Consider the following 27,781-nt stretch of genomic DNA (forward strand, 5'->3'; position numbering starts at 1 on the left):
AATGGGGCTGGGGGTATTTTGGGGACCGAGGGGAGCCCGATCCCTCGCTGACGTCGGGGTCTGCAGGAGCCCGATGGTGACGGGCACCTCGGTGCTGGGGGTGAAGTTCTCCGGGGGGGTGATCATCGCTGCCGACATGATGGGCTCCTACGGCTCCCTCGCCCGCTTCCGTGGCATCTCCCGGCTCCTGAAGGTGAACGACAGCACCGTCCTGGGGGCCTCGGGGGACTACGCCGACTTCCAGTACCTCAAGCAGATCATCGACCAGATGGTGTAAGTCCTGGTGGCCACCCCTGCAGCCCCCGTGGCCCCGGCTCGGGCTGGGCAAGCCCTGACCTGGGCATCTCCCTCCTCCTGCTCCTCAAAGGGCTGAGGAGTAATTAAATGAGGGGGGATAAACCCTAGATTAAATCCCCCCCCCTCAACAATCCCTTTGGGACAAGTGTCTTTTTTCCCCGTGCTGAGCGCTGCGGAGAACCATTTTTTGTTATTCTTTATGGCTGATTCACCTCTTTTAAGGCCTTTTTTTGAAAACAGGCTGCGAGGGTGGGGGGACTCTGTCCTGCTGGGGCTGTCGCTCCCTGGCTTTTCTCACTTGGGTGAAATTTCTCCCTAAATCAGCATCGATGAGGAGCTGTTGGGGGACGGTCACAGCTACAGCCCCAAAGCCATCCATTCCTGGCTGACCAGAGTCATGTACAACCGAAGGTCCAAGATCAATCCCCTCTGGAACACCGTGGTCATCGGGGGCTGCTACAACGGCGAGAGGTGAGCGAGGAGGAGCCTGTGAGAGTTCCTGGGGGGGGGTTCCTCCCATGGTTTGGGGCTGAGACAGGCTCTGGGGCCGAGTCCCTCCCCACCGCGCTCAGGGGTCTGTCCCTCCAGCTTCCTGGGATACGTGGACATGCTCGGCGTCGCCTACGAGGCCCCGACGCTCGCTACGGGCTACGGAGCGTACCTGGCTCAGGTAGGGAACGCTCCCGCTCCGCTGCCGACGCCGTGACCGAAATGTTGGATTCTATACTTATTTTTCCCCCCACCTCCCACCTCCTCCAGCCGCTGATGAGAGAATTCTTGGAGAAGAAGCCCAGCCCGACGAAGGAGGAAGCCCGGGACCTGATTGAGCGCTGCATGAAAATTTTGTATTACAGAGATGCTCGGTCTTTTAACAGGGTGAGTGGCCGGGGGGCTGGTGGGGGGTGGCCATGGGGTGGCCAGGAGCTGGCGGGGGGTGGCCAGAGATGCTGCACACCTCAGGGTGACCTTCCCCAGGCCGTTTTCTGTCCCCGAGCCCAGGGAGCTCGGTGGTAGCCCCTGAGGTGGGTGCATTAGGAGACCCCCCTGGCAGAGCTCTCTCCTCTCGTCTCCTCGAGAGCGGTTTGAGTCCGGGCGACGCTCGGCTCCGGTGCTTCCGTGGATCCGATGATGCTTCTCCCGTCACCGCGGCTGGAGCATCCAGAGCCTCTAATCCTTCAGTTTTGGGAGCCTTTTTGTTCAGTGCCGCTGCCTGAGTGTCCCCGGGGGGGAAAGGAAAAACATTCCTGAATAAAAAAAAACAAACATGTTAAAACAAGGTTGTTTAAGGGAAAGCTGATATTCCTCACCCCGAGCGATCAGAGCTTTCCTGGGGCTTGGCTTCAGCTCAAGGGTGGAATTCGGGCTTCACGGAGAACCGTCGGTGTCTGGGGGGGTTCATGGAGAACTGTTGGTGTCTGGGGGCTTCGTAGACAACCATCAGAGTTTGGGGGGTTCGTGGAGAACCGTCGGTGTCTGGGAGGTTCATGGAGAACTGTTGGTGTCTGGGGGCTTCGTAGACAACCATCAGAGTTTGGGGGGTTCGTGGAGAACCGTCGGTGTCTGGGAGGTTCATGGAGAACTGTTGGTGTCTGGGGGCTTCGTAGACAACCATCAGAGTTTGGGGGGTTCGTGGAGAACCGTCGGTGTCTGGGAGGTTCATGGAGAACTGTTGGTGTCTGGGGGGCTTTGTAGACAACCACTGGAGTTTGGGGGGTTCGTGGAGAACCATCGGAGTTTGAGGGGTTTGCGGAGAACCGTTGGTGTCTGGGGGACTTTGTAGACAACCATCGGAGTTTGGGGGGTTCGTGGAGAACTGTTGGTGTCTGGGGGTTCACAGAGACCGGTGGGTGTTTTCTCTCCCCAGTATGAACTCTCCATCGTGACGGAGAAGGGGGTGGAGCTGGAGGGGCCCCTGACGCTGGAGGCCAACTGGGACATCGCGCACCTCGTCAGGTAACGGCGCACCCGGGAAATGGGGAAAACGGGGAAAATGGGGGTGTTTTTGGCTGTGCTGCCTCCTGACCCCATCCCGTCTCTTCCCGCAGCGGCTTCGAGTGATCCCGCCGAGCTGCCGCCTCCGCCATCGCCCTCGTCTGTCCGTAAATCCCTGACTCCTTTTTATTTTCCTTCTTTTTTGAAACAAAATAAACCTGTTGAGAGAAGCCTGTGTTTGTGCCGGGGGTCGGGTTTTGGGGGGACTCTCCAGAAATACCAGCCTCGGGAAGGCTCCCCCTTTCCAGGGGTGGAAGGTGCGAATCAATCCTTACTTCTGCTGGAAAAGGGGCAGCAAAAAAGTGGCTTTTATTATTTTTGTGCCGGCTTTTGTTTACCCGGAACACACAGAGGGGAAAAATGGAATTCAGAGCAGAATAATTCAAGCTTTCCCTGTCCCTGCGGCCGCACGGGGACACACCAGTATTTCCCACTACCCCACAGAAACAACAGCAGAAATATTTATCCAGGAGAGGGTTTTATTCATGATTTTTCAGACTTTTGTTTAAAAAAAAAACCTCAAAAACGTCATTGGGGGGGCACAGGTTGTTCTGCTGACCCCACGGAAGGGCCGAAGGGCAGGGAGGGGGCACAGAAACGCCCCGGGACAGGGCTCTGCCGAGTGTTAACGACACAAACGTGTTAATTACATGTTAATTACAGTCCCATGTGGGGCTCCGAGGGCTCCGGGGCACAGAGAGGGACCCAGCATGAAGCCCTGGGGCCACACTTCGTACGGAGGGTTACGGTACCACGGGAGTTAATTAGTTCTTCATAATAAAAACGCCATGTTTATAAATCCATTTCCCTGGTTTTATTAAATGTTCCAACTTTATGTACATTTTGAAGATGAGCCATTTACAGGTCTGCACATGCTGCCTCCTGCGTCCCTCGGGTCACGGGGAAGGGTCACAAACCCTCCCTGGGAACAGAAAAAGGTGCAGGTGCCTGGGGATTCCGTCGATACCATCATACGTACAATTAAAAAAAACTCCTCAAACATGCAAGTTGTAGAAAAATTTTAAGCTGGCAGTGAAAAATAAAAACAAACGTCTTCTTTTTTTTTTTTGTGCACGTCACAGTTTGTCTCATTGAAATCAGGGTTTTTCTAATTCTAAGGGACGTAGTGTCTGATGCCACTGGTTAAAGCAGGTTTATAATTAAGAGTCGTTAAAAGCTCTGCAACCCCAGCACCACCTCTCCCTGCTGGAACCAAAGGGGCAAAAACCCTCCCCCTCCTGTGTTCACCCCGTGTCCAAATTCCCAAGCAAAATAATTAACTCTTCCTTAGAGGAAAACAAACAAACAAACAAACAAAAACAACCCAAAAATAAAAACCAAAGGGAGAAAAAAAAAGCAAACCAAACCCAAACCTTAAGGGTCAATCAATCAGAGAAGCTTCACGCGTTAAAGCAATAACTCAGATCTAAATTTCTCCACAGAAACCTAAATCTCTGGGTCAAGTGTTAAAAAAAAAAGAAAAAAAGAAAAAAAAAAGAAATCTGTGTTAAAACAACCCAAAAGATCGCTGTCCTGGTTCATCAGCTACAGAGGTTTTTTTTTTTTTTCCTTTCTTTAGAAATGGTCACATTGACAATGTATAATTCAAAACATTTCTGCACAATAAAAACAGAAAAACTATGATACAGTGAGGTAAAGAAAAACGCAAAAATATTCACCCACAATATATTTTCAGAAAATACCAACACAGTGATTTTTTTTTTTTCCTTTTAAAAAAGCACAAAACTTATAAATGAACAGCATAAATGGCTATTTATCTGAGTGATCGCCTACGAATTTTCCTAAACCCACAAATCCACAGGGAAGTGTAATGGTCTCAGCCAACATTTATTTAAAAAATAACCCTTTCTGGGGATCCGCGCTCAGATTTCCATCAGATCCAAGTCGGCGTCTTCGAAGCCGTAGAAGGACTCAGTCTCGCTCTCCCCCTCGAAGAGCCGGTGGAGGATCTCGGGGTCGGTGGCCTCCTCGGCCGGGCTGCGGTCCTGGACCTCGGCCACCGCCTGGGGTGGCCCCTGGCCCAGCTTCAGCTGCTCCTCCAGCGAGGAGATGAGCTCCTCCTGCATGTCGGCGTTGCGGCGGGGCGAGTTGGCGGTGCCGTCGGGGCCGGGCAGGACGCTGGCCACCAAGAAGGATTGTTGGACCAGTTCTGGAGAGTCACTGATCACCTCCAGCGCCTCCGCCAGCCAGCACAGCACCAGCTGCAGGAGAATGTCCGAGTCGCAGGTGGAGTCCGCCATCTCCTTGGCTTGCTCTTTCCACTTTTTATGCAAGAAATTTTTCACAGTCCTTTTTATACAAACATCCAGGGGTTGGATTTTGGAGCTGCAGCCGGCGGGGACGACGGCCGGCAGGGTGCTGGAGGCGCTCAGCAGGGACAGGACCTCCTCGGAGAGGTGCGTTCGGTGGCAGTCCAGCACCAACATGCCCTTGCTGTTCTGGCACTCCGTGTGTTTCTGCCACACTCGGGACGCCCACAGCTCCATCACCTCGTCGTCGCTGTATCCGTTCTCCTTGGCTTCCAGGAGGATGGACTCCGGCACGTTGGCGGGCTGCTGGACGTGACCCCTGTAGAAGACCAGCGTGGGGAGGACGCTCCCGTCGGCGAGGATGGTGAGGACCACGTCGCACCAGGGCTCCCCGGTGCCCACCGTCTGCAGAGCGTTCTCCTTGCGGTCGTCGCTGCTCAGCACCTCCACGTCCAGGAAGAGGGAGATCTCGTCGATGGCGGCGATCATGGAGAGGGGCAGGTCCTGGGTGTGGATCTGCCTCTGCACGAACTCGATGAAGCAGCTGGCGTTGTCCTCCACGTCCTTGGGGAGGGGGTGAGCCACGGCCCGCCGCGTGTGCGTGCTGAGGTTGTGCCGCAGCATGAACCTCACCGCCCACTCGTAGGAGATCTTGAAGCCCCCTTCCAAGGAGCGGCCGATCTTGGTGGCTTTCTGGAAGAGGGTCTCCTCGTTGACGGGCAGCTGCTGCTCCCGCTGCGTCAGGACCCACTCCGCCAGCTTCTCCTCCGCCTCCAGGCTGAGGTATTTGCCCTCCGACAGCGAGGCCAAGTTCTCCTCTTGGAAAGCCTGGAACCTCCTCAGCCAACGCTTGATGCGCCGCTGGGGGTTTCGGAAGTGCTCGGCCGCCTGCTCCGTGTTGCAGCACAAGGCAAAAAGCACCACCCGCAGCTTTTTTACCGATAACTGCTCTTTTTTGCTGGCGGGTTCGGGCTCCTTCGTCGCCTGCTCGTCTTCTCGAGCCTCCGTGTTTAAGGTCTCCTCCTCGGGGCAGAGGGGGGGTCTGCTGGAGGCCCCCGGCGCCCGCTCGGGCTCCAGCTCGTCCCTGGCCGGTAACACGGACTTGGTTTTCACAGTAGCAGCTTTTCCTGGGGAATAGGGAGGGCAGGGGTTCTTCACGCTCTTGTCCTGGGGCTGAACGTGCCTTGAAGGGAGAGAACACAGGGACCTTCTTAAAACCCAGCAAAAAAATCGAGTTGGTAAGGGAAAACCACTGAAGGAAAACACCAACCACCACCTCCACCAACCCCTCCACCACCTCCACCACCCCTCCACCACCCTCAAAACCCAGCAAAAAAAAATCGAGCTGGTGAGGGAAAACAAAGGAAGGAAAACACCAACCACCAACCCTCCACCACCTCCACCAACCCTCCACCTCCGGGAGCAGGGAAGAGTTTACAAACACTTTACCTGGAATGTGATATCCAAGTAGGCCCTGATAAGAAAAACAAAACAACAACCATTTGTAGCTTGGCAAACAAACACCCAACAGGTGCAAACACAGACTCTCCCAGAGGGGACCCCCCAGGTGCTGTAGGCAGAGCTGACCCCCACACCCAGGGACCCCCCACTCATCAGCAACCCCCCCATCTGCTTGAAACGACCGGAGTTTGGTTCGGAAAGCTCAGCTTTGGGACCAGCAGGGACACCCCGAAGCTTGGGAAGCAGAGAAGTGGTGGTAACTCCCCCCCTCAACGGCCGGGACGCGCGTCCGGGCTCCTTTCAAACCCCAGCAGCTGCCCCAGGCCCCCGCTGTCACCGGGACACAATGGTGTCTCCAGGAACAGAGGGACCCCGCTGAAGCCCCCGCATTGTCCCTCCTGGGAAGAGCCCCCGGTGACTCAAAGCCCCGCTCTCCCATCTCCATAACAATGGGCACCGCTCAGAAGGACCCTCAGGACTCAGCCCAAGGCCAAACAAAGCCCTTTTTTGACCTGGGAGTCTCTGAACTCACAGGATTATGTCCTGCCTGAATTATTTTTGCAACTTCTCTGAGCTCTTACCTCGGAAAATGATGTTACTAAACTCATGCGAGGGGTTGAAGACCAGGTGTTTGGCCATCGCGTCGCCCTCGGACGTTACGAAGAGACAAGAGGAGCAGGAGAGCTTCATGCCGCTGGGAAAGGGAAAAAGAAGTGAGCTCAGTTCCAGGATGAGATATAAAAACACATAACCCCCTCCAGTGCACGCAGGCAGAGCCCCCACCCCAAACCAGTAACTCCCACTGGAAGGCAATGGGAGTCTCGGGCAATATATTGCCCTTAATTCAACACGTTTTCCCGTGTGGCAAAAAATAAGCAGAGCTTCTTCAGAAGCAGATCATGAAAGAAAAAGAACTGGGAAAATCAGAAGGTGAAGGCAGAGTAGATCCCCAGGTGATTAGAACAAGTTTTCCATTACCAGGCAGTGTAGTTTTTAAACAAAGCCAAGTATTTTGGACTCTTCCGAGGAACGTGGTTGCTGTAAGAGAAAAGAGTTTATTAAACCTCAGAATTATTCGGGGTATTTAAAGAGCTACAAACCCAGGCAAAACACAGTGTGTTTACAAAGACAGGCCCAATCCTGGGCTTAATAATATTTTTGTCTGCCAGAATTGTGTTCAAGGACATGAAAACTCTGTGTCTAAATAAAACCAAGTGGAGGGTGACACCTGGAAATGCCCAGATTTTGGAGTAACTGTTCTGCCCCCCTCCCAGCCCCGGAAGGCAGGAGATGGTGGGTTTTTTTTTCTTTTTAAATTTTTTCAATTATTCCACCTGAGAGTTTTACAAGAAGTCTCAGGAGCACGGAGAAGATGCCGGGTGTGCGCAGCACCCCTCCCCAGCCCCAGAGCTGAGAGCTTGGGGTGGACCTTGGAGCTTTTGGGCTGTTTTCTCCTGCCCTTCGAAAGGCAGCGCCCATGTCAGAGCACAGCTCGGCGTCCTGCCAACCGCCCCCGTGAGCTGGCAACTCCTGATGCCCCTTTATTAGGGATGATCAGGGGGATGGAGCACCTCTGCTCCGAGGACAGGCTGAGGGAGCTGGGGTTGTTCAGCCTGGAGAAGAGGAGGCTCCGGGGAGACCTAATACCTGAAGGGGGCCTACAGGAAGGCTGGGGAGAACCTGTTTAGAAAGGCCTGCAGTGACAGGACGAGGGGCAATGGCTTCAAGCTGGAGGGGAACAGATTTAGACTGGAGATGAGGAGAGGGTTCTTCACTGGGAGGGTGGTGGAGCACTGGGACAGGTTGCCCAGGGAGGTGGTTGAGGCCCCTTCCCTGGAGATATTAAAGGTGAGGCCTAGTGAGGCCTGATGAGGCCCTGGGCAACCTGGTCTAGTTGGGGGTGTCCCTGCTGACTGCGGGGGGTGGGACTAGATGGCCTTTGGAGGTCCCTTCCAGCCTGGGCAACTCTATGATTCTATTACAGGGCAGGGGGCAAACTCCAGAGGTGGGATGGGATTTGGGGGGGAGGAAGAGCATCCCGCATCCCACCTACTTGATCATGTGGTTGGCGTAGGCGCGGGAGCAGCAGGTGCTGTAGCGACACAGGGAGCAGTGCACGTAGGTGGGGAAGTGGTTGGGGAAGTCGGGGATCTCGAAGCTGCACTCCAGGCAGGTCTGTCTCCCCAGGACGCTCCTGAAAAGACAAGGATGGGGAGGAAGGATCGTCGTTAGTGGGTGGACAAGCCCCTCGGGAGTTACAACCACCAATTTCCAGGGGTCTGACACCAAACTACTCCCCTCTCCCACCCTGGGATCTCAGGGCACCTCGGTGCCAGCCTAAACATTCCCACTAGCTGCTGTTGGGAGTTCACAATACAAGAATGGGCTATAAATAAATAAGTTAATAAATTAAAATATCGACGACAAGGCAGCGGGGACAGAGGACGGGCAGGCACCCTCACGCTGATGAAATTCCATGGTTTCATCATGAATTCATGATGAAATTCCATGGTTTCAGATCAGATCAGATTAGATCTCAGGAAGAAATTTTTGACTCTGAAGGTGGTGAGAGCCTGGCCCAGGTTGCCCAGAGAAGCTGTGGCTGCCCCATCCCTGGAAGTGTTCAAGGCCAGGTTGGATGGGGCTTGGAGCAACCTGGGCTGGTGGGAGGTGTCCCTGCACATGGCAGGGGGGTTGGAACTCGATGATCTTTGAGGTCCCTTCCAACCCAAACCATTCTGTGATTCTATTCTATGATTCTATAAGATCTCCCAGCTAATTCTGCATTTTGCTGTGGCACCTTAAGGGCTGTTGTAACATGACTTCACCCCAGGTTCGAGGGAGGCCGATTCTCCTGCCATGAAGTCTCCATAAAATCTCCCAGCTAATTCTGTATTTTGCAGTGGCACCTTAAGGGCTGCTGTAACATGACTTCACCCCGGGTTCGTGGGAGGCCGATTCTCCTGCCATGAAGTCTCCTTGGCAACTGTCAGACAGAGCTGCCCAGCGCCGGGGATCGCGTTACCCATCGCTGTGCCCTTAAAAAACTAACTACGTTGTCTTTAAAACAAATCTTAATTATTATTTTTTTTTTTTTTAAATTTGAAATTTAGGCAAAAGCTCTGACATTTTTTTGACGGCTCTCTTCTGGACGTTCCTCTGGACAGGTGGGTACAGGAAGATGGGCTGGGGGTCAGCAGAAGAGGAGAGGGAAGCGTTTTCCTGCCCCGGCCCCGGCGGCATCTCGCTCGACGCTATGGGCACTGCCCGTGGCTGCCCTCGGGACGCCCTGATCGTCACCTGCAGGGAACACACACACCAAACCTCCTCAGACACAAGCAGCCACCCATCCAACTCGGACTCCTCCGTTCGGAGAAGTCCTTCAGGCTCCTGGCAGAGAACAATGAGGTGCTCCTGGGTCACCCCTCGGTCCCTCCCTAAAAAGGACAATGCCCTGAGCCCCAGAAGTGCCCGTTTGTCCCCAAAGGCTCCAGACAAGCAGTTCAGGCACCATCACCTGCAGGAATCTTCGAGAGGGGAGTTTAACCTCTGTTGTGCCACTCGCACCTCCTCTCACTTATGGTTCTGGGAGGTATCTCATTACCCAAGCACACACCAAGGGACAGACACGGAGTGTCCTTCTGTCCCCCTGAGTGTGGTTTGAGTGATGCAGGTGAAGCAAATGTCATAAATACAGACACTAGGGGTGTTCCCTGAGCAGAGGCTGGCCGTTAACTCGGGTTTCTTGCTCTTTAACTTCCATTTCTTACCTTGGTTCCAGGTTTCAATCCTTCTAACTGTTTGGGCTTTCGGAAGGTTTTGTGGTGCTGCAGCTTGTGTTCGATTTTATCCTTGGCAAATATGAACTGGAGCCTACACTTGTTGCAGTGATAAACACTCTTCTTCTAAAGCAAATGCAAACGAGAGACATCTCATTTTAGCGACAGAGAAGTCACAACACAGCAGGGGGGGTGTTTAAAATAAAGAAAAAAGCAAGAGAAAACCCCACACTTTGGCTCTTTGAAACCAAAGGCAGCCCCATTTTTCCTTAACCTCTGAAAGCTCCGTATCTGGGGTGTTTTGGTTTTAACTTTTTGGTTTGTTTTGGTTTTTGATTGAAATGCTCAGACTCTGGGGAGGCACCAGCCCTGGAAGCGCCGTGGAACGAGTCTCACCCAGGTTGTTCAGGGCAAAGGCACAGGGGCAGAGCAGCGTGTGGGGCACCTTTCCTGCCAAAGCTGCCTCTCGGGGGGTCAGCAACGGGGCTTTGGGGGCAAATCAATGCGGGGACTCGGAGAGAGCCCCCCGTTTCTATATCCTGAACGTACAGTCCAGCTACACCCTCAGCAAATGTGCTATAATCCATCCAGTGTGCACAGAAACAGAACAGCAAGCTGTAGAAATCACAACACAGCGTGATTTACTTATTCATCACCTGGAGATCAAACCCCAAATGAAGCCAGAGCCCACTGTCTGTTCATCAGCATGTGATGCAGACCCACCCCAGCAAAACCTGCTTTTTTTCTGCTACGCAACCCCCTCTTTCAACCGAGTTTTCTTTCTTTCTTTCTGCTTTTTATTCCAAGCCAAAGCTCAGCTCCTCACACGCTCCGTCCCCACCGGCCATCACACCTGGTGCCTCATGAAGTGCTGCTGGAAGGCGTTGCCGTTCTTGAAGACCTTGAGGCAGTAGGGACAGAGGAGGTGCCGCGTGTCCTCGTGGATCATGCGGAAATGACTGTCCACCTCGGAGTAGAGCGAGGAGCGGTACTGGCAGACCTGGGGCAGAGACAATTTCCAGTGAAATAACCCAGAAACCCCTCTCACATCCACCGCTGCGCCGTGGGGAGCTTCACAGTGACGCCCAGAGATGCTCATCAGTGGAGCTCGGGGTCCTGAAGAACCCACCTGCTTATCCCAACTGAGAGATACCAAGTCAAGCAGCGAATATTCAGAGGATTTTGGAAAAAAAAGGTTTGAACTACTCGTATGAAAAGAAAGTAGCGACAAGTCAAGCTCCAGACCCAAGAAAAAAAGAAGGAAAAAAAGGAGAGACGGTCAATGCAAAGCAGTTGGGATATATTAAAAAGCAGGTCTAGGTAAAATGCAGCATCTGGAACATAATCTGGTTTAATATAACCCATTTTAGGAGTTTCTTCTTGTTTGGAGGGGCAGTTTAGGACCTCTGGGTGGAGATAGCACGTTCAGAATGGACGCAAGGACAAATCTCATGGCAACAGAGCGTCAAGAAAAGGTATCACCCAAGGAACATAATCTCATCTGCTCCAGAGTGACAACTCCTCGTTATGGCACAGGAAAAATTAGGTGCTGAACAGCACTGGCTCTGAACAAAGGTCTATGGAGCTGACCCAGCAGCAGAGTGGTGGGGACCGGTGGCAAACAAACACTTAGCCACTTGTGCTGCCCTGGTGGCCATTGGGCTACTCTAATTCCACACCTGGAAAAACCTCCACGGGCTCCACAGCACTGCCCCGTGGAGTTTCTGCTCGTTTCTGCTCATTCTCTAGTGTGTGTTTATCAAATCCAGCCCCACAGCCAAGGTTAGTACCTGACAAACGTAGGGCATCTCCCCGGGCTTGTGCGTGTCCTTCATGTGCTGCAGGAACATGGGCTCGCTCTCGAAGGCCCACTCACAGATCTTGCACTTGGCTGCAAAGGAAAGGACAAGCAGGTAATGGCCAGGGATGAGAAAACCCTCTTCAAACCTGGCACTGGCCATGGAACAACTTAAAACAAAAGAAAACCAACCAACCAACCAAAAAAACAACTCAAAAAACCACCTCTCAACTCTTTGAATTGCCTCGACAATAAAATGTATTTTGAGAGGTTTCCAAAAAGCACCAGAAGTTCTCCTACATAAAAAGGCAGGTAACTCAAAAAACCACCTCTCAACTCTTTGAATTGCCTCGACAATAAATAAAATATATTTTGAGAGGTTTCCAAAAAGCACCAGAAGTTCTCCTACATAAAAGGGCAGGTACACCAGGCAGAAAGACATCCCAACGAGGGAACTGCAAGTGATTTTAGATCAGCTGTCAGCCTCCTGGGAAAAATGACCTTCTGCCACGGGGTTATTATTGAACTCAATCATTAAAGTTTGCAGAAATGGGATTTAGATGGATTTTGCTGCTGGCCCTACAAAACCAAGGCACTGAGGGGTGAGGCCCAACAGTCACTCCTTTCTGAACAGATCTGTGGGTAAAACCAGACAGAACCCTCTGAAACCTAAACAAACCAACAATGGCACAAAATGAACTTACTGGTTGACTCGTAGGGACTGTGGACGTTCTCCAGGTGACACTGCAGCTGGAAGGGGGTGGAGAACTGTCTGTAGCAGTGCTGGCAGATGGTGTGGACGTCCACCTCGCCGTTCTGCTGGTCCAGCTCCACGTGGTGCTTCATGTGATTCATGAACCTGATGGGGAGGAGAAGAGTGTGAACACCAAGTCCAAACATTTTGCACCCATAACCCTGAGAGCATTACCAACACTACACCACAAGTGGTTTTGACACCATTGAGATGTTTCCTTCTTGCTCTTCCCATCAAAAGGAAGCAAAATCCCCTCCTACCCAGCACCTTCCTGCTCCCCAAGTCCAGGAGAAGCACAAGAACAGGGTTTGCAGCACAGGGGCTGCACTTCTGACCCCCCCAGCCCTTCCACTGATGGCAACAAAACATTCAACTTAGAAGAAAAACCAGTGGCCCCGTTACCACAACAGAACACCACAAAGGCTGGCTCACAAGAACACATTATTTCATAAAAAAAGGCATCGAATGAGGATGGGAAGAGCAGCTCTTCGAGAAGAATTATCTCCTATTCCCTAGTGAGACCAGTGACGAGCGAACGAGGCGTCTCCGCTCCAGAACATTAAGGCCATTATTCCAACCAAGTGGTCTTCTTACAGCTCGATCCCTGCCTGAATGGAATGAGGATGGGAAAACCTCTCCCTCCTGTGCTTCAGTTTTGATCTACAGCTACACTACAGGAAGCTGCAGGGCCCGGGAGCGGCGCTGAGGCCTGGTTTTCCCTTTCTGCAGACGAGAGGGACCGGACCCCTGGCTCTGCGGCCCCCGCGTTCCTCTCACCGTATGTTGTTCTTTAGCCTCTTGGTGCAGTGTGGACACCTGAAGGACGTCGGGACCTTGGGGAAGTTCAGCAGCTGGCTCACTTTGCCACCGTCTCTGCCGTAGTAGAAATCATCTACCAACATAATGAGCTTACTTTGGGAGGAGTCGACTACGTTTTCGCTGGGCTCTGGGGCTTTAGCAGGTGGGGACAGCGCAGGGATCGGAGCAGAGGAGGGTGGCGAAGCAACAGCCGGAGTTTTTTCTGGAGACGGGGGCTTTGCGGATTGAATATTTGGTTCAGATTCTAGAGATTTTCTTTTCTTGAGGAACTCAACCATTTCGGGGCAGCAGTACTAAAAGGAACAAACAAACACAAGAAGAAAAGCCCCCACATTAAAGCGTACCCAGGCAGAACCATACGTGCTATCAGACAAGGACCAGCACTAAGAGAGGACAGGGGAGCTCTAGGAAAGGGTAACACAGACTCAAATTCCAATTTTCTGGTTTGATTCTTTACTGCTCAGTAAGAACAGAAAATGAATGGACCTCCAGGAGGACATAAACTAAGGTCCTGCCTAGTTCCGGGTGAGGTCTTCCAGAAACCTCTCCCTTTCTCCCCATCACACTCTGCCTTTCCAGAGAAGCCCCTGATGGATGGAGAACCCTCCAGACCCACGAGCAATCACCCACTGGCTGCTGGGCTCCGGGCTGTTACTTACACACATGTGGCCTCTTAATTCCCTGTCACACTCTGCCTTTCCACAGAAGCCCCTGATGGATGGAGAACCCTCCAGACCCACGAGCAATCACCCACTGGCTGTTACTTACACACATGTGGCCTCTTAAAGCTTCGGTGACTCGGAACTGAGCGTCACACCTCGGGCAGACCTTCCTGCCACCGTCTTGCAAATCAAAGGTGGGAATAGGAGATGAACTGACTGCAAGGGGAGAAACACACAAAAAACATCAGAATCCTCGCCTTCCATCCCAAATCCAGGCAACCCTCCTGGCATTCTGAAATCCTTTTGTTTGAGGAGCTGTACTTTTAACTACTGACTACTCTGAGAGAGAGGCCAACACCTTAAGGAGATGCTCTTTTTGGGAGAAGCAAAGATTTTATCCTTTTGCCTCCTTGTGTAGAGTATTTGAGGTCTGTGTATTGCCAAGACACAAGCATGTTCTGAAGGCAAAATGCTGCATGCAAATATCAACCAACAAAACCTAATCACTGGATAAAAACATATAGACAGAGATGAAGAAATTAACGGCACAGCTTCCTGAGTGTTTGTTGCTATTGTGAAGTGTCAGTAGTTACAGGTTAGCTTTTTTTTCACTGCAGAAAAGCTCCTGAACTCTGAAGGAATTCAGAGGAAGGAGAGAAGAAGAAGAGAAGAAACAGAAGGAAGCCAGCTGCCCCGGCCTTTACCTTTGAGCGATGAGGAGGAGGAGGAGGACTCTGAGACGCTGGATCTCTGGGAGCCGTGCACGGGGCTGCTGTTGGAAACCACCAAGGGGCCGGGGCTCTGCCCTACCGAAGGAATGGTGTTGAGGGTATTCACTAGCTTTGCAACCTCACTGCTGTTCTCCCCAGTCACGCCGGGCCGCTTGACAGTCACAAAGCTGGCGATACTCACTGCCGAGGGAACGGAGGGCACAACAGCGCTAAGAAGGACGCGGTTTAAGCTCTGCCCCACCGTCTGCAGCCCACCCCCAAGCCAGGACCCCTCCTCTCCTGCCCCACGGACACCTGACGAGCAGTCATCCTGCCCAGGGAAAGCAGATTTCCCCAACCTTCCAGATTTACAACATAGGAGTTGTGTCCCACAACGAACCGGACGCCGGTTATCACGGAATCATGAACATTATTTGTTTTTCTTTTCTAAATGCAGCTGTAGACGACGATTACGGCCACTTAAAGCTAAAAATAACCTGGCTACTTGCTGTGTGAAGAAGTATTTTTTTTTCCTTTTTTCCCTTCATTTCACTCACGCATGCAGCCAACATTCAAAAAAATAAAAAAAAAAGCCCAATACAGTTAGTTTCTGCTGGTGCTCATCATCTATTTAACTTCACCTTCCAAAAAGTACAAGTGATGAACAAATGGTGTTTTTCACTTCGGGGGACTCCTGATTGATGGTCTCGGAATATTGCAGGAAACCAAATTTAACTGGTTCTCAAACCAAACTGGACACGACCCTGGGATTAAACCCTCGTTTTCCAGGTTGGTAAAGAGAGCTGAAGCGTGAGTCAGCGACGGGCAAAAAATAGACCCCGGGGAGTTCTGAGTCAATTCTGCCTTTGAGCTGCTGCACGTTTGGTGATGGAATTACAGACAGTGTCACACGCTCGAGGCCCCTCGCTGCTCCGTGGCGAGTCTTACCTAATTTGGGGTTAGTAGCTGGACTGGACTGCCCTGGCTGCGGCACAGTTAACTGTCCCAGTGGTGTTGGCTGCGTTGCAGTGGGAGTTGTGGAGGTGCTGGGAGTGGACTTACTTTGCTGCTGCGCCTGGGACTGGGGCACAGTGCTCCGGATGGTGAGCGTGGCCGGAATGACCGTAGTGAAAGTGTTGGTGGTGGGTCGGACCGGCATGGTCGTACCTGGTCTCACCTGGGCCATTTGAGAGAACACCTGAGGAACTCCGACCGCTGGTTTAACAAACTGCGTGCCCGGGGCTTCAAAAAACAAAGGAACAGACGAGATCAAATCATCGTAATTCTGCTCCTGGCATAAAAATACCCAAGTGCAACCTGTTCTCCAACCCTGCCGAGCTCCCAACACTCCTGCTATCTTCAGTGCAAGTTTTAAAAGTTCAGCACCAAAATTTCAGAATCACAGAATCACAGAATCTTCTAGGTTGGAAGGGACCTTAAAGATCATCTTTCACTTCCCAATCAGACTAAAACTGAACACGGAACCAGACAGAGTGAAGACTGTATCTATAAAGTTTTTTAGGTGGAATTTTCCGAAAGGCCCAAGTAGCTCAGGAGCGCAAATCTCACCAGCTTTCACGGGGCTCAGAGTCCCAGAAACAGGGCTCTCACACCAGCTCTCCAGGCCCAAGAGAAACCTATGGAAGTTTTCTTACGGCAGGACAAGGGGGATCCCACAGTTGTAAATTAGTTCGCAATACAAAGCTTTGGAGATCTGCTGTGGGGAGACCCCTCACTACCCTTGCTGCTTTCTTTAAGGCAGGTTTCTGGTGACCCACGGGTTCTTACTCTCTCTGGTGGTGTGTGACAGGATCTGGCAGCAGAAGTCAGTGTTAGAAAAACCATCCTCAGGGAGAGGCTGGGCTTCCAGGCAGTCGGGGAGCGCTCACACGGCACGGGGAGACTTTGAAACGAAGGAAGAGGGGTTCTCCTGGGCTGGGATCTTGAAATTAAATTGACTGAGGAGGCTTTTTGGAGAGGCCAGATTTACAGAGAGCCCTTCCAGACATTCCTGGGGGTCCCCGACTGCAAAGTGGTTCATTACTTTTGACCAAAGGGCCCACTCTCTGCTGCAAAGTGACTTTATGGCAGAATCACAGCCATAAATATGGACAAACCTCACCTGCTACAGAACTGAACCCTCCTTTAGAGCTACGAGACGCGCAGATGAAATACACATTTCAAATAGTATATTTTTAACCTTTGCTACTCTGAAAAAAGAAAAAAGGGGAAGGGCTTTGGCTTGGTTCAGCCCTTACCTGGGACGAGGGTGATGGGTCGAACCGTCTGACCCTGCTGCACGTTGAGAACGATCCCCACCTGGTTCATCGTGTTTTGCACCGGTCGCACGTTCCTCACGGGAAATCCCTGCGGTCACAGGGCACCGTCACCACCCACACACCCAGCCTCCCCGAAGCGCTTTCACCCTGAGCTCTCTAGCCCAAAAAACCAAATAAAAACACTAAAAAAAGCCCCCCCCAGCTCTATCACCTACAGATCAATGGGACGATGAGGCCACACCGTTCCCAGCCACCCCCCTTACACTCTACAACATCCGATTCACAGCCTCTGCTCTCAACCCTTCCTGCCCAAAGCACCCACAGAACTCTTCTCCCAGGTCTTAAACAATTTATAAACCCATATTTGAAGCAGTTTCCTGGGATAGAAAAACTTGTGACATGCAAAGACAAACTTTTAAGGTTGTTTTTTTTTCCTTTTTGTAAAAGCTGGAGCTCTGGGAAACATGGGCACTTGTTTTGTAGGAGAGCTTCCCCAGGGCTAAAGAGGCCAAGTGGACATTTAAAAAATTACCTGCATGTTTCCCAGGAAAATACAATGAAGTAGTTAAATACTCAGGGATGGCAAACTCTGAGCCCCCTAGTAAGAGCCAGCGGGAGGTCCCAGCAGACCCATGGGGCTCCCCAGGACCTGCTGGGGTGAGGAACGGGGCCAGCTCTCTCGAGCAAGACCCAACGGCAAAAGGACTGGGAACACGAGCTGTTTCCAAATAACACTCTTTCTAAATCTACATAAATTAAAAACCCAAAAACCCCAACAGATTTCAGCTCCAGTGAAACATCAGGCATCTGGTTATTTCTTAACGGAGAACACTCTCGAGGGCTGAGGGCAGGAGCTCTCCTGTCTCGGCCGTCCCGAGGAGGACACTCACCTGGGTGGTTATGAAGATGGGCTGGCTGGTCACCGGGGAGTTGGTGACGTGGTTGGCGTTCTGCATGATCTGCACGGGTCGCAGCACTGGCTGGGTCACCATGGTGCCCAGACCCGAGGCCGGGTTCTGGGTGAGGATGAGGGGCTGCCCGCTCTGCTGCACCAGGGGATTGCCCGCTGGAAGGAAACACAGCTCAAGTTGGGGGAGAAAAGCCACTGCTGATGCTCACACACACACTCGGCTGGTCATTTTAGTCTTCAGAACTGGAAGGAGTTCTCCACAACACGCTTTCAAAGTCAACTCATGGAACCATCCAACCCTTCTATATATTGTTTGACCATTTGTATTTGGACTAGGATTTTCCAAGCTGCCTCAGAAGTAGGTGTTGAAATCCCTCAGCCCTGAGAAGTCTCCCAGACTGACCACCCAGCTCCTGGGTGCCCTTTGAAGGCAGCCACAGCAGCTACAGGAAACGTTGGTTCTGGTCTCATTAACTATGGAGTAAAAATTCACCTGCTGGCAGGTACTGGGACCACTCACTCCCAGCCCTGGCACGGGACGGGTGCCCCAGGCTCCACACGGGGGGTTTCTCAACAGCATCGACAACCTCGGGCCATGGGAGACACCAGAGTCTGCCCAGGGCTCCAGTTGGCCAGGACCAGCCACAGCTCCTACCACTGACACCATCCTCATCAAACCCAGTGATAAATCATAGAACGGTCAGAGTTGGAAGGGACATTAAAGATCATCGAGTTCCAACCCCCCTGCCATGGGCAGGGACAAGAGCAGGTTGCTCCAAGCCCCATCCAACCTGGCCTTGAACCCCTCCAGGGATGGGGCAGCCACAGCTTCTCTGGGCAACCTGTTCCAACAGGACACACAGGCAGCAAAGAGGAGCTCCTGCCATTAAACTAAGTGTGAGATGAGGTTTTGGGGAGAGGGGGCTCCCAGGGTGGGAACTGCTGGAGAGGGTCCAACAAAGGGCTACAAAGATGCTGAGGGGCCTGGAGCATCTCTCTTGAAGGAAAAGCTGAGGGATTTGGGGCTTTTGAGTCTGGAGAAGAGAAGGCTGAGGGGGGAATCTGATCAACGCCTCCAAATCCTTCAAGGGTGGGGGTCAGGAGGATGGGGCCAGGCTTTTCCCAGTGGTGCCCAGGGACAGGACAAGAGGGAATGGGCACAAACTGGAAGAGGGGAAGTTCCATCTCAACATGAGGAGGAACTTCTTGACTTTGAGGGTGGCAGAGCCCTGGCAGAGGCTGCCCAGAGAGGTGGTGGGGTCTCCATCTCTGGAGACATCCCAAATCCCATCTGGACACGTTCCTGTGGGACCTGCTCTGGGTGACCCTGCTCTGGCAGGGGGTTGGAGGAGATGATCTCCAGAGGTCCCTTCCCACCCCATATCACTCTGTGATTCTCACTCCCCCCCCAACCTGCCGTAACCACGCACCGTCACGCACTCGCTGCCCGTCACACCTAAGTGCAGAATTTTCTTCTACAGTTTCTACGTCTTCGGGACAAAGAGCACTTTGGGATTGTTGTGGTGAGAAGAACTTCACGGGTGGAAGTTGTATTTTTATCTGATGGTGGAACTATGACAAAAGCAGTGGAGCTGCCAGGCCGACGTGTCGCACGGTGCCCAACTCATTCTCCTGCCAACAACCCCAGGGCTTTTTTGGGGACAATGGACATACCCGTTACACTGGGCAGCTCTGCACATGAAAGAACTGGTTTGACTGGGATACAGGTAGAATTAAAAGAAATCAAAGGAAATTAAGACAAAAAAAAAAAATTAGGCCGAGCGTCACTTCAAATATATTTAGCTTTTGGTAATTTCTCCTTTTATGCCCCAGTAATTTGAGACATTTTAAAACTAATCTGCAGGGAAAAAACTGGATCCAGCAGAAAGATGAAGAAAGATAAGCTAAAAGGCATTTCCATCTTGCGTTTGGAAACCCTGTTTGTTGGGTTTTGGAGACGGGGTCGTTTCTCTCCAGTCCAGGATGTGCTTCTGCTCCTTCACCCGAAGGAGAACTGGTGGGTTCTGCACAACCAACCCCGGGAGAAACTCCAGCAGAGGTTTGTCAATGGATGAGCTTGAAAGGCAGGAACTACCAACAGGGATGCTGTTATTTAAGAAAAGGATGAATTTTAGGTCTCCAGGCTTGCTCATAAATGAATTACATCCTGGAGGGGAAAAAAAAAACAACACGCAAACCAAAACAAAATCCAACAAAACCTTACACTGGGAGAAGGGAGAGATTCAACGGGTCTTTTTTCAGCCCTGGCTTGTAAGTCTTTTTAATTAATGTAAACCAAAATGCAAGACGACAGCCATGAGCGTAAGAAACAGATTGCTGGGAGCTGGGACGGCTCCAGACGCGGCTCGTTCCGCCAGCCACAGCCACAACTTAAACTGGGATGTGACACCCCCCCCCCAGTTACTGGGCCAGCGGCGACCGCAGGGACCGGGGAGGTGACAGATGTCCCCGTGGCACTTGGCCACTCCAAGTCCCCGCTGGCATCGAGCCGAGGAGGATTCCCCCGCACGCCGACGGGAGCCAGCGGGGACGGGAGGAACACGAGGCTCTGGGGTGGAAAATGTCATTTCCAGTGGTCCCCAAGCGATGGGATCGAGCACCCTCCGCTGCACCCGGGCTGGCAGAGAACTCCCTCCTCCAGAAAACCCAAAATTCGCACAACTGAGCGTGTTTCCGTGTTTTTTTCACCCAACGGCATCCACCCCAGAGCACGGGGAAGCCCCGTGCCCCACGGGGAGCAGGACAAACAAATAAAGAATAAATAAAGGAAGAAAGAGGCAACTTTCTCAGAGGGCTGTGACCTGTGCAGTCTGTAAGATGTGACAAAGGCCTCTCCAAATCAGATTCCTGGACAAATCCACCCATTTTAATGGGATCTGGGAATCACTTGGGCAGAAGATCTTGTGGGGGAACACTGGAACTCATCAGAAGGGTACACAGATATTTTACTGGTAAATATATTGTTTTTAGCAGACTATTTTTTTAGTAGCCACACTTTTTTTTTTTTACTGTTCATCTAATTATAGCACAGCGATACCACCAAGCCTTTATTAATTTCTTGTAATTGATTTACAACATCTGTCTCAAATTACTTTTATTAGCAAAAGCTATGAAATATTCATCGCAAGTGCATTACGTAGCGAGATCTAATACATTTGGAGCTCAAGATACTTTGGCCAGCGAAGATATTGATTTCAGATAATGTATAGAACCTTCCTCGTTACCTGTGTGTCTCCTTTGGGCCAACGAAGATATTGATTTCAGATAACGTATAGAACCTTCCTCGTTACCTGTGTGTCTGATTAGATTTTACTAGAAATGACACAATGAGGTTTTGCCCAGGAGCTGGTGGCCCTGGCCACAGGGATGTCCACATCCTCGCGCCGGGCTCTCAGCTCACGTTGTGGCCAGACACGTTGAACCACCATCGTTCCTTATCCCTGGCCCACAAGCCACAGCCCCACCCCCATTTCAGATATTACGCTGATGTTTGGCCCAATCTTGACCCAAAATAAAGTGACTGAAAGGGCTGAACAAAAGCCTCACTCACGGCACGCGCGTCGGCTTCACCCACACACACCACGGGGAAGATTCCTTCTTCCACACACCAGCCTCAAGCGTTCGGCACGAACCAAAGGGACAGCAAATGAAAGGTCTTCTTACTGTGATGATGTTTCATTTTCTCCCAAATTGTGAGATGCTCATCATCAAGGTTTAATTTGTATAAGGTTTAATCTGTAGGTTTATGCTCAGTGACCCCACTGACACCAACACAGTCCCATCCTCCTGTCTTGGGTTTCCGTTACAAACTGAATGGTCTGAAGAACACAAAGCCTCCCATCTGACAATTACTGCTTCTTCTGAGTCCAAATTCCTCATAATTTGGACAATTAGTGGGTAACAACCTCCTCTGACCTGCACGCTCAACGCAAACTGAACAAAGTTCCGCGCTTTGCTGTTTGTGGAGAACAGGCAAAAAAAAAAAAAACAAACCAAAAAACCCAACTGAAACTGGTCCTATTGAATCAGGGGTTAAGTACGTGATGATAAGTGAATTTTCATCTCGTAAGTTATGTCACAGAAAATACAATTCCCCAATGGAATACCTGACCCCCTCACTCATTTCAGAGCTGCCAGAAGGATCCCGAGTCAGTCACCACCAAAACACACTAAAGCACTTTGTGAAGGAAAAAACACCATCTTCTAGGTAAATTATCAATTCTCTGCTTCTAAGAAACCACAGCTTTGGCTGTAGAACACGAATAACTCGGCCAAAGTTTCCTTCTCGTTTTCAGCCAGAACACCCTCTCCAGCACCTGCAACAATCTCACTCCTCTTGCACAGATGAAAAAGCCATTTCCTGCCCCACATATTGTGGGGACACCCCCCTCCCCACACAGCACCCCCAGCACTGAAATCTTTGTCACAGCTACAGAAACTGAGATTTCTTCCATCACTCATTCACAGGCTTTTCAGCCACAAGAAGGCTACTCACTGGATGGGACGTAACCGGCCACCGCCGCCCCCTTCGCACCGTAACCCCCGCTCCAGGAACAATTCTGGACTGAAAGGGTTAATTACCCGTAGCAGTTTTATCAACTGAATTGTAATCCTCGACAACGGAGTCTTCAATCACATCACTGATTTTCTGCCACGGCTCCAGCTCCTCCTCCTCACATTCCATGAAAAGGTCCGTGTCCGCCATCCTGCCAAGGGAAGAGAAGAGACACCTTCAGTGGAAAACCGTGATTTACCGGGCACCAAAAGTCTTGTTACAAGAAAAACTGCAACGCCAGAAATATCAACTATGGTTTCGTTTCCCAATATTCCAAAGGAAAAAAAAAATATAAAAAAAATCAGTCGCATATTTTCAGGTTCTTACTTATTTCTCTGGCCACAGAGCTGACTCCGCGTCCCACATGAACAGGCTGTGGTTCCTTTTCAGATTAATCTGTGAAGTTGGGCTGAAACCCCCTGGTTCTGACTTAAAATTGCAGTGGTTTTCCCTCTCCTGCCTAAGAAAGCCAACGTAACAGCTGTGAAATCAGGGGTCACCACCCCCAGAACTCCAATACCTTTAACTGAGTCAATAACTGTGGGTGACAGAAGGAAGAACCATGGGGTTTGGTGGTGGTTTTGAGCGTTGTCGGATTTGTACACCCGGCAGGGAGGGGGTGTCCAGGCTCCAACGAGTGAAATCCGTGTGTGTGACAGTCCCCAGCACCCACAACCAGACCTGCACTCCCCCAAACCACCACAAACCCCTGCAAATTACAAAATTAATGGGGTTTTCTGCCACGAGCTGCAGCTGGGTGACAGCAGGGAAGAGCCAGCTCCGTCCCTCTGCCACCAGGAACACACGTGGACGGGGACCACGCGGGATTCTGCTGCTCCTCATTCCATTTTGGTGGCAAAAGGGACTGTTGTGATGGCATTTTGTATTCTCTACCACCATTTGACAGCCGTAAAAATCCGATAAGAAACATGTTCCGAGAGAAACCGGCCAAAATAAACAGCTTCTAATAAAGGACAAGGGAGAAAATAATCCAGCCCCATGTGCTGTGTTTCCAACAGCCCCAGGACACAGGGATGGCCAGAAGGCTCCAACACAGAGTAACGCTTATTAGCTCACTGTTGGGAAACTGGAAGGGACGTACGTAGCTTTAAAATATAAACTGGATTAAGTAACCACAGAGCAATTAAATTATAAATCTTATCTCGTTAAGCTGTGTCTGCTCGTCCTATCCCAACACCATCACAATTCCAGGCAAAGAATCACAGAATCTTCTAGGTTGGAAGGGACCTCTCAAAGATCATCTTGTCCAACAAAGAAACGCTGAAGCTGCCCCAAAATTCAGGCTGTAAATCAGCCCGAAGCTGGGGCGTGCGGGAGTGAGACCGAAGCCCATGAAACCTTTAATTTTCATTTCCATGGTCCCACACCAGCCCTAAAACACAACTGGGAGATCTTCCAGGGTTCCTGCAACCCCACATGAACCCGCAGCAAAAAGCGGACAAATGCTGAAGTAACTGCCTTACCCGGGTAATACCCAAAAAGTCAGAATCCTAAAAACTTGTCCGTCTTCCCCAAATTCCGATTGCCGGCACTTTTTTGAGGCCACACGTGCTGTCGCTGTCCCACTGAAGTAACCACCTTACCCGGGTAATACCCAAAAAGTCAGAATCCTAAAAACTTGTCCATCTTCCCCAAATTTTTTGAGGCCACACGTGCTGTCGCTGTCCCCCGGGACAAAGGCAGCCTCTCAGAATCCCTTTTTTCTGTGTTTTGTCTCCAAAGGTCTCGGGGAGCCCAAGCCGCGCCGCTGTCGGCGTGTGACGGTGTTTTACCAAGAAATGCTCAATTTTAGGCTTGGTGACACTAATACAGGGAACTCTCACTTCCCAGTTATGCTTTTGAAGCACAGCAATGCTCATTTTAAGAATCACACCGATGGTATTTAGCAGAAGCCCACGGCCCCCCCCCCCTCGTGCTGGGGAACCTCCATGTCCCCGTGGATGGAAAAGCGAGATCCTGACCCCGGGCTCAGCTCCCACGGGCTCCTCCTGCCTCTGCCTCAGCAAAACACCTTGGAACCAACACGAAAAACCAGCCAACTGATCAAAAAATAAATAAATCAAGTCTCACACCTGCCAAATAAAATTACGTTAGGATCTTTTTAAAAAAAAAATAAATACCCAAACAGTACTGTAATAATCCCACTGTACAATTAAGCAAGTGTATCCCATTAAGCACCAACAGGCTCACGTTCTCCACAGGCTTCAAAGCCATCCCCGGCGCCTTCATTTGCATAAAACCTGCAGCGTGTAAAAAATTTTATTAACCTTATCTCAAAGGTGGGAAGCAGAGTTCAGTGAAATTAAGCGACTCGCCGCAGATTCTACCTGCAGCGAGGGGCTTAGGAATAAAACTCGGCGCCCAGCCCTTGTTCACCATCCTTCAATGGCAACTCAAACTTCCTCCTGGTTTGGTGAAAAAAATAAATATTAAAAAAAAAAAAAAATAATGGAGAGATGATAAAAATAATGGAGAGATGATAAAAATAATTGCTGAATGCAAATGGTAAGAAAATAGATGCCAAGAATGGAAGCTCGGAGGTAGAGGTTCATGCTGGAGATGTGCTTGGCAGGGGAAAGCGAGAATCAAAGAGCCTTAAATCTCATTTTCTCTGTTAACATCAACTTTTTGGTGTCACCCAGCTCTTCCCAGAGCCAGGCACCGTCTCAGCGGGGAACCGCCCCGGGATGGGGGGCAAATACCCATTGCTGCTGATCAATAACTGCAGAGTTGGGATTTCCAATATCCCTCCTTCCCAGAAACATCCAGAAGAGCCCCTCGGTGGGGACAAAGCTCCTCTCGGAGCCCCGTTTCCCCGGAATCACGTTCCCCGGCAGGACACAGAGCAGGACCCCGACGCGGCACCGATGGGCAGGCTATAAATAGGCGGGATAAATAACCCGGGCTATTAATTAAAGCCAGCTCATACGTCTGCCCGGGGAGGTCGGAACCACAGAGGAAGCCTCGACACACGTGGTAAAACAAATATATTATTCAGCACCTCGTAATTATTCAGAAGATGCAAAGACAAAACGCTGAAGAGACTGTAGTTACAAGCTCCCTTTGACACGAACTTACATTATGCGCAGAGTATTTCATCTGTTCGCATCAACCCAACTCAGAAAATGTCTCCTCTCCTCTAGATCCTAACAGCTTTGTTTTTCAAAGCTTTGATCTTGAATATTTTTGTATGTAAGGAGCCTTTGCTCAATAAAATGATTAATCCCAATGATAAATACTCTGCGTTTAGCTTTTCAGCAGGCAGTTGGCAGATGCTCGGTTGAAAAACATGGATGCCAAAAAATTTACAAAAAAAAATTAAATATAATAATAAATTACAAAGTGTTCTAGACACGCTGCAAGAAATAAAGCCTTTTGGCCAGGAAGGTAATTTCTCTTCCCTTTGGCTGGAAAAGGGGAGAAGACCTCCAGGGGAAGAGTCGACATATGTATTACTTTTTATATATATATATATATATTTTTTTTTTTTTACATATATATATATATATATATGTATTGGCCTTGCAGAGCCAGAGCAGACCCTTTATTTTTTGTCAGCTCATTGTTGCCATTCGGGGGGAAAAAAAGCCAAGAGCCATCAGGCTGGTGTATTAAAAGCCCGGCCACCTGATTACACTCCGATCGCCGCGGCCAGGGGAAATCCAACAATGAAGCTGTTTTATTTGCATACAAGGAGATAGATTTCCCTGCCCGGGGAAAAGGAGAAATCCTGCTCTTTTCTCCTGCAGAGAAAAAAACAAGTCTCCTTTGCAAATTTCAAACGGAATTGGGAATCTAAGGTCCAAGTGCATTTATTTACCAATGAGCCACTTTCAGAGAGTTTGAAAGACACCAAAGACAACCCTGATGGGCTCCGTGCTCTGGTTTAGAAGACCCCTGGTGCTTCCCATCTCCACCAAACCTCCCAACGACCCCCAGCCCAGCTTTCTCCCCCTGAACACGGCGACCAACAAAGGACTTGGCTCCCACAAAGCAAGTCTGGACTCGGGAATTTCCCCAACTTGGAGAGAAGGGGGGTCCCGAGCGTTTCCCCTTCCCCCCAGCGCCCGCGGATGGCAGGTCCCTCTGAGGGGGGGGGGAAACTCTCCCAAAGCCACATGTTCTGTATTTACAGCTTCATTCACAGCTTGAGAGGATGTGACACAACGCAAACAAGCGATGACACACACGTGCTGCGCAGACACACACACACACACACGCTGCTCTTTAAAAAGGGCTTCAAATTAATGACTCCTTCACGGTCTTCTTCAGAGCTCCCATCATGGGATGCGCTACTCTCGCTATGTAAGCTTCCCTTGCTAGGGCTTTTAATTAAAAACAAACAAACAAAAAAAAGTATAAATAAATCAGTAGTTGGCAGGGCACCGCTGGTGGCCCAATTTCTGCCGACTGGGTGAAATCATCTGCGACACAATCAGTCCTAAGGGCACAGGAGCGGGTCAGAAGTAAATACACGCTCCGTGATACAGGTGACTTGGCAAAGCCAAAAAGCTGAATTTTGTTGAAAGCCGGAGGAGGGAGGGAGCCCATTATCCCCCAGGGCCAGAGGCTCCGACCCACAATCTCACACCGTCCTCCTTCCAAGGTGACGTTACCTCCGGAGGTCCCAGTACAGCCACGGACTGCACCCGGGGAGAAGCTGGAGGAGGAATTCACCAGCTTGGATCAAAAATGGGATGTTCTGAGATCAGCAAAGGGCCCGGGACCCTCCGGTCCCACCTCTCCCTCCCCGGGGAGAGGGGAGAACTCCAGGTGCCAAGGCACTGATGCTCTGACCATCACGGGCAGCGAGTTAAATCATTGGAAATAACAGCCTTTGGTAACATCCAAGCCTTCTCCAACCCTCATTTAAAGCTTCAGTCCCATTTTCAAAAGAGAATTTGGATTTACACTGTGTGAAACCACGTGGATAAGCAGCAAGAATCTGTCCCGTGTCAGCCCTGCCGAGGTTTGGGGGGCTGGCCAGGAGGGATGCTCCCTGAGCCCCTTCCTCCCAGAGAGGGAGAGGAGAACAAGGGACAGAAGCTCGTGGGCTGAAAAAACCCTCAAACAGCTACAACGAAATACTGATGGTAAAAAGAAAAGATAATATTATTACTAAGGAAATAATGAAATATATACAGAACCGATCTGGAGCCCCCAGGATGATGCTCCCATCACCAGCAGCACTGGATTCAGAATGCAGGGATCAAAGGCAGATCCTTGGATACCAAAGGAAGAGCCTGACCCCTCCGATCCCTTGGAATTTCACCCACACACCGTGAAGGGAGGGACACCCCAGGGTCACCCCCTGCTCCATCTTCCCGTGGCCTGACCTTGGCTGTGGTGGGAAGAGGCACCAGCAGGAGCCTCCCCGACACCATCCCCGACACCAGCCATAAACACCAGCCCTTATCGCGCCGGGAGCCAGCACCGCCTGGAAAACACCCCGT

At 51.0% G+C, this 27,781-nt stretch overlaps 2 protein-coding genes across 6 annotated transcripts in view; one reads left to right on the forward strand and one right to left on the reverse strand.

The window, feature by feature from the left end:
* Window positions 1-2,459, forward strand: part of PSMB4 (proteasome subunit beta 4) — a 2,754-nt gene extending 295 nt beyond the window's left edge. Inside the window, 6 exon segments of the mRNA XM_014960836.1 lie at window positions 67-273; window positions 622-768; window positions 886-967; window positions 1,057-1,173; window positions 2,162-2,250; window positions 2,343-2,459. Of these exon segments, the coding sequence (XP_014816322.1) occupies window positions 67-273; window positions 622-768; window positions 886-967; window positions 1,057-1,173; window positions 2,162-2,250; window positions 2,343-2,355 (655 nt within the window). The 3' untranslated portion in view covers window positions 2,356-2,459.
* A 1,415-nt stretch (window positions 2,460-3,874) lies between these two features.
* POGZ (pogo transposable element with ZNF domain) lies at window positions 3,875-23,734 on the reverse strand. 5 transcript variants are annotated; one of them, XM_014960845.1, is made up of 17 exons: window positions 22,334-23,734; window positions 17,712-17,887; window positions 16,801-16,909; window positions 15,491-15,784; window positions 14,537-14,743; window positions 13,939-14,048; window positions 13,129-13,463; window positions 12,302-12,456; window positions 11,590-11,690; window positions 10,653-10,799; window positions 9,791-9,922; window positions 9,148-9,320; window positions 8,074-8,214; window positions 6,999-7,058; window positions 6,602-6,714; window positions 6,009-6,033; window positions 3,875-5,742 (listed from the first exon to the last, which is right to left on the reverse strand). In XM_014960845.1, exons 1-17 carry the CDS (start codon window positions 22,455-22,457, stop codon window positions 4,173-4,175), a joined length of 3,972 nt encoding a protein of 1,323 aa, XP_014816331.1. In that variant the 5' UTR covers window positions 22,458-23,734; the 3' UTR covers window positions 3,875-4,172. The 5 variants fall into 5 exon arrangements, with proteins under 5 accessions (XP_014816331.1, XP_014816330.1, XP_014816332.1 ...); XM_014960844.1 differs by having other exon boundaries at window positions 9,791-9,925; window positions 22,334-23,731; XM_014960846.1 differs by having other exon boundaries at window positions 9,791-9,925; window positions 14,537-14,638; window positions 22,334-23,730.
* Between the last annotated feature and the right edge of the window lie 4,047 nt (window positions 23,735-27,781).

This window comes from Calidris pugnax, unplaced genomic scaffold, assembly GCF_001431845.1.
Source record: "Calidris pugnax isolate Ruff unplaced genomic scaffold, ASM143184v1 scaffold469, whole genome shotgun sequence".
Lineage (NCBI taxonomy): Eukaryota > Metazoa > Chordata > Aves > Charadriiformes > Scolopacidae > Calidris > Calidris pugnax.

What these genes read in the sequence shown, in the direction of transcription:
- POGZ (XM_014960844.1), bottom strand. Translation starts at nt 22,457, where the DNA reads ATGGCGGACACGGACCTTTTCATGGAATGTGAGGAGGAGGAGCTGGAG. An exon ending in CTCCTCCTCATCGCTCAAAG is followed by an intron (nt 14,049 to 14,536) that starts GTAAAGGCCGGG and finishes CTCCCCTTGCAG; the next exon opens with TCAGTTCATCTCCTATTCCC. An exon ending in CTTTAAGAGGCCACATGTGT is followed by an intron (nt 13,464 to 13,938) that starts GTAAGTAACAGC and finishes TGTTCCTTTTAG; the next exon opens with TACTGCTGCCCCGAAATGGT.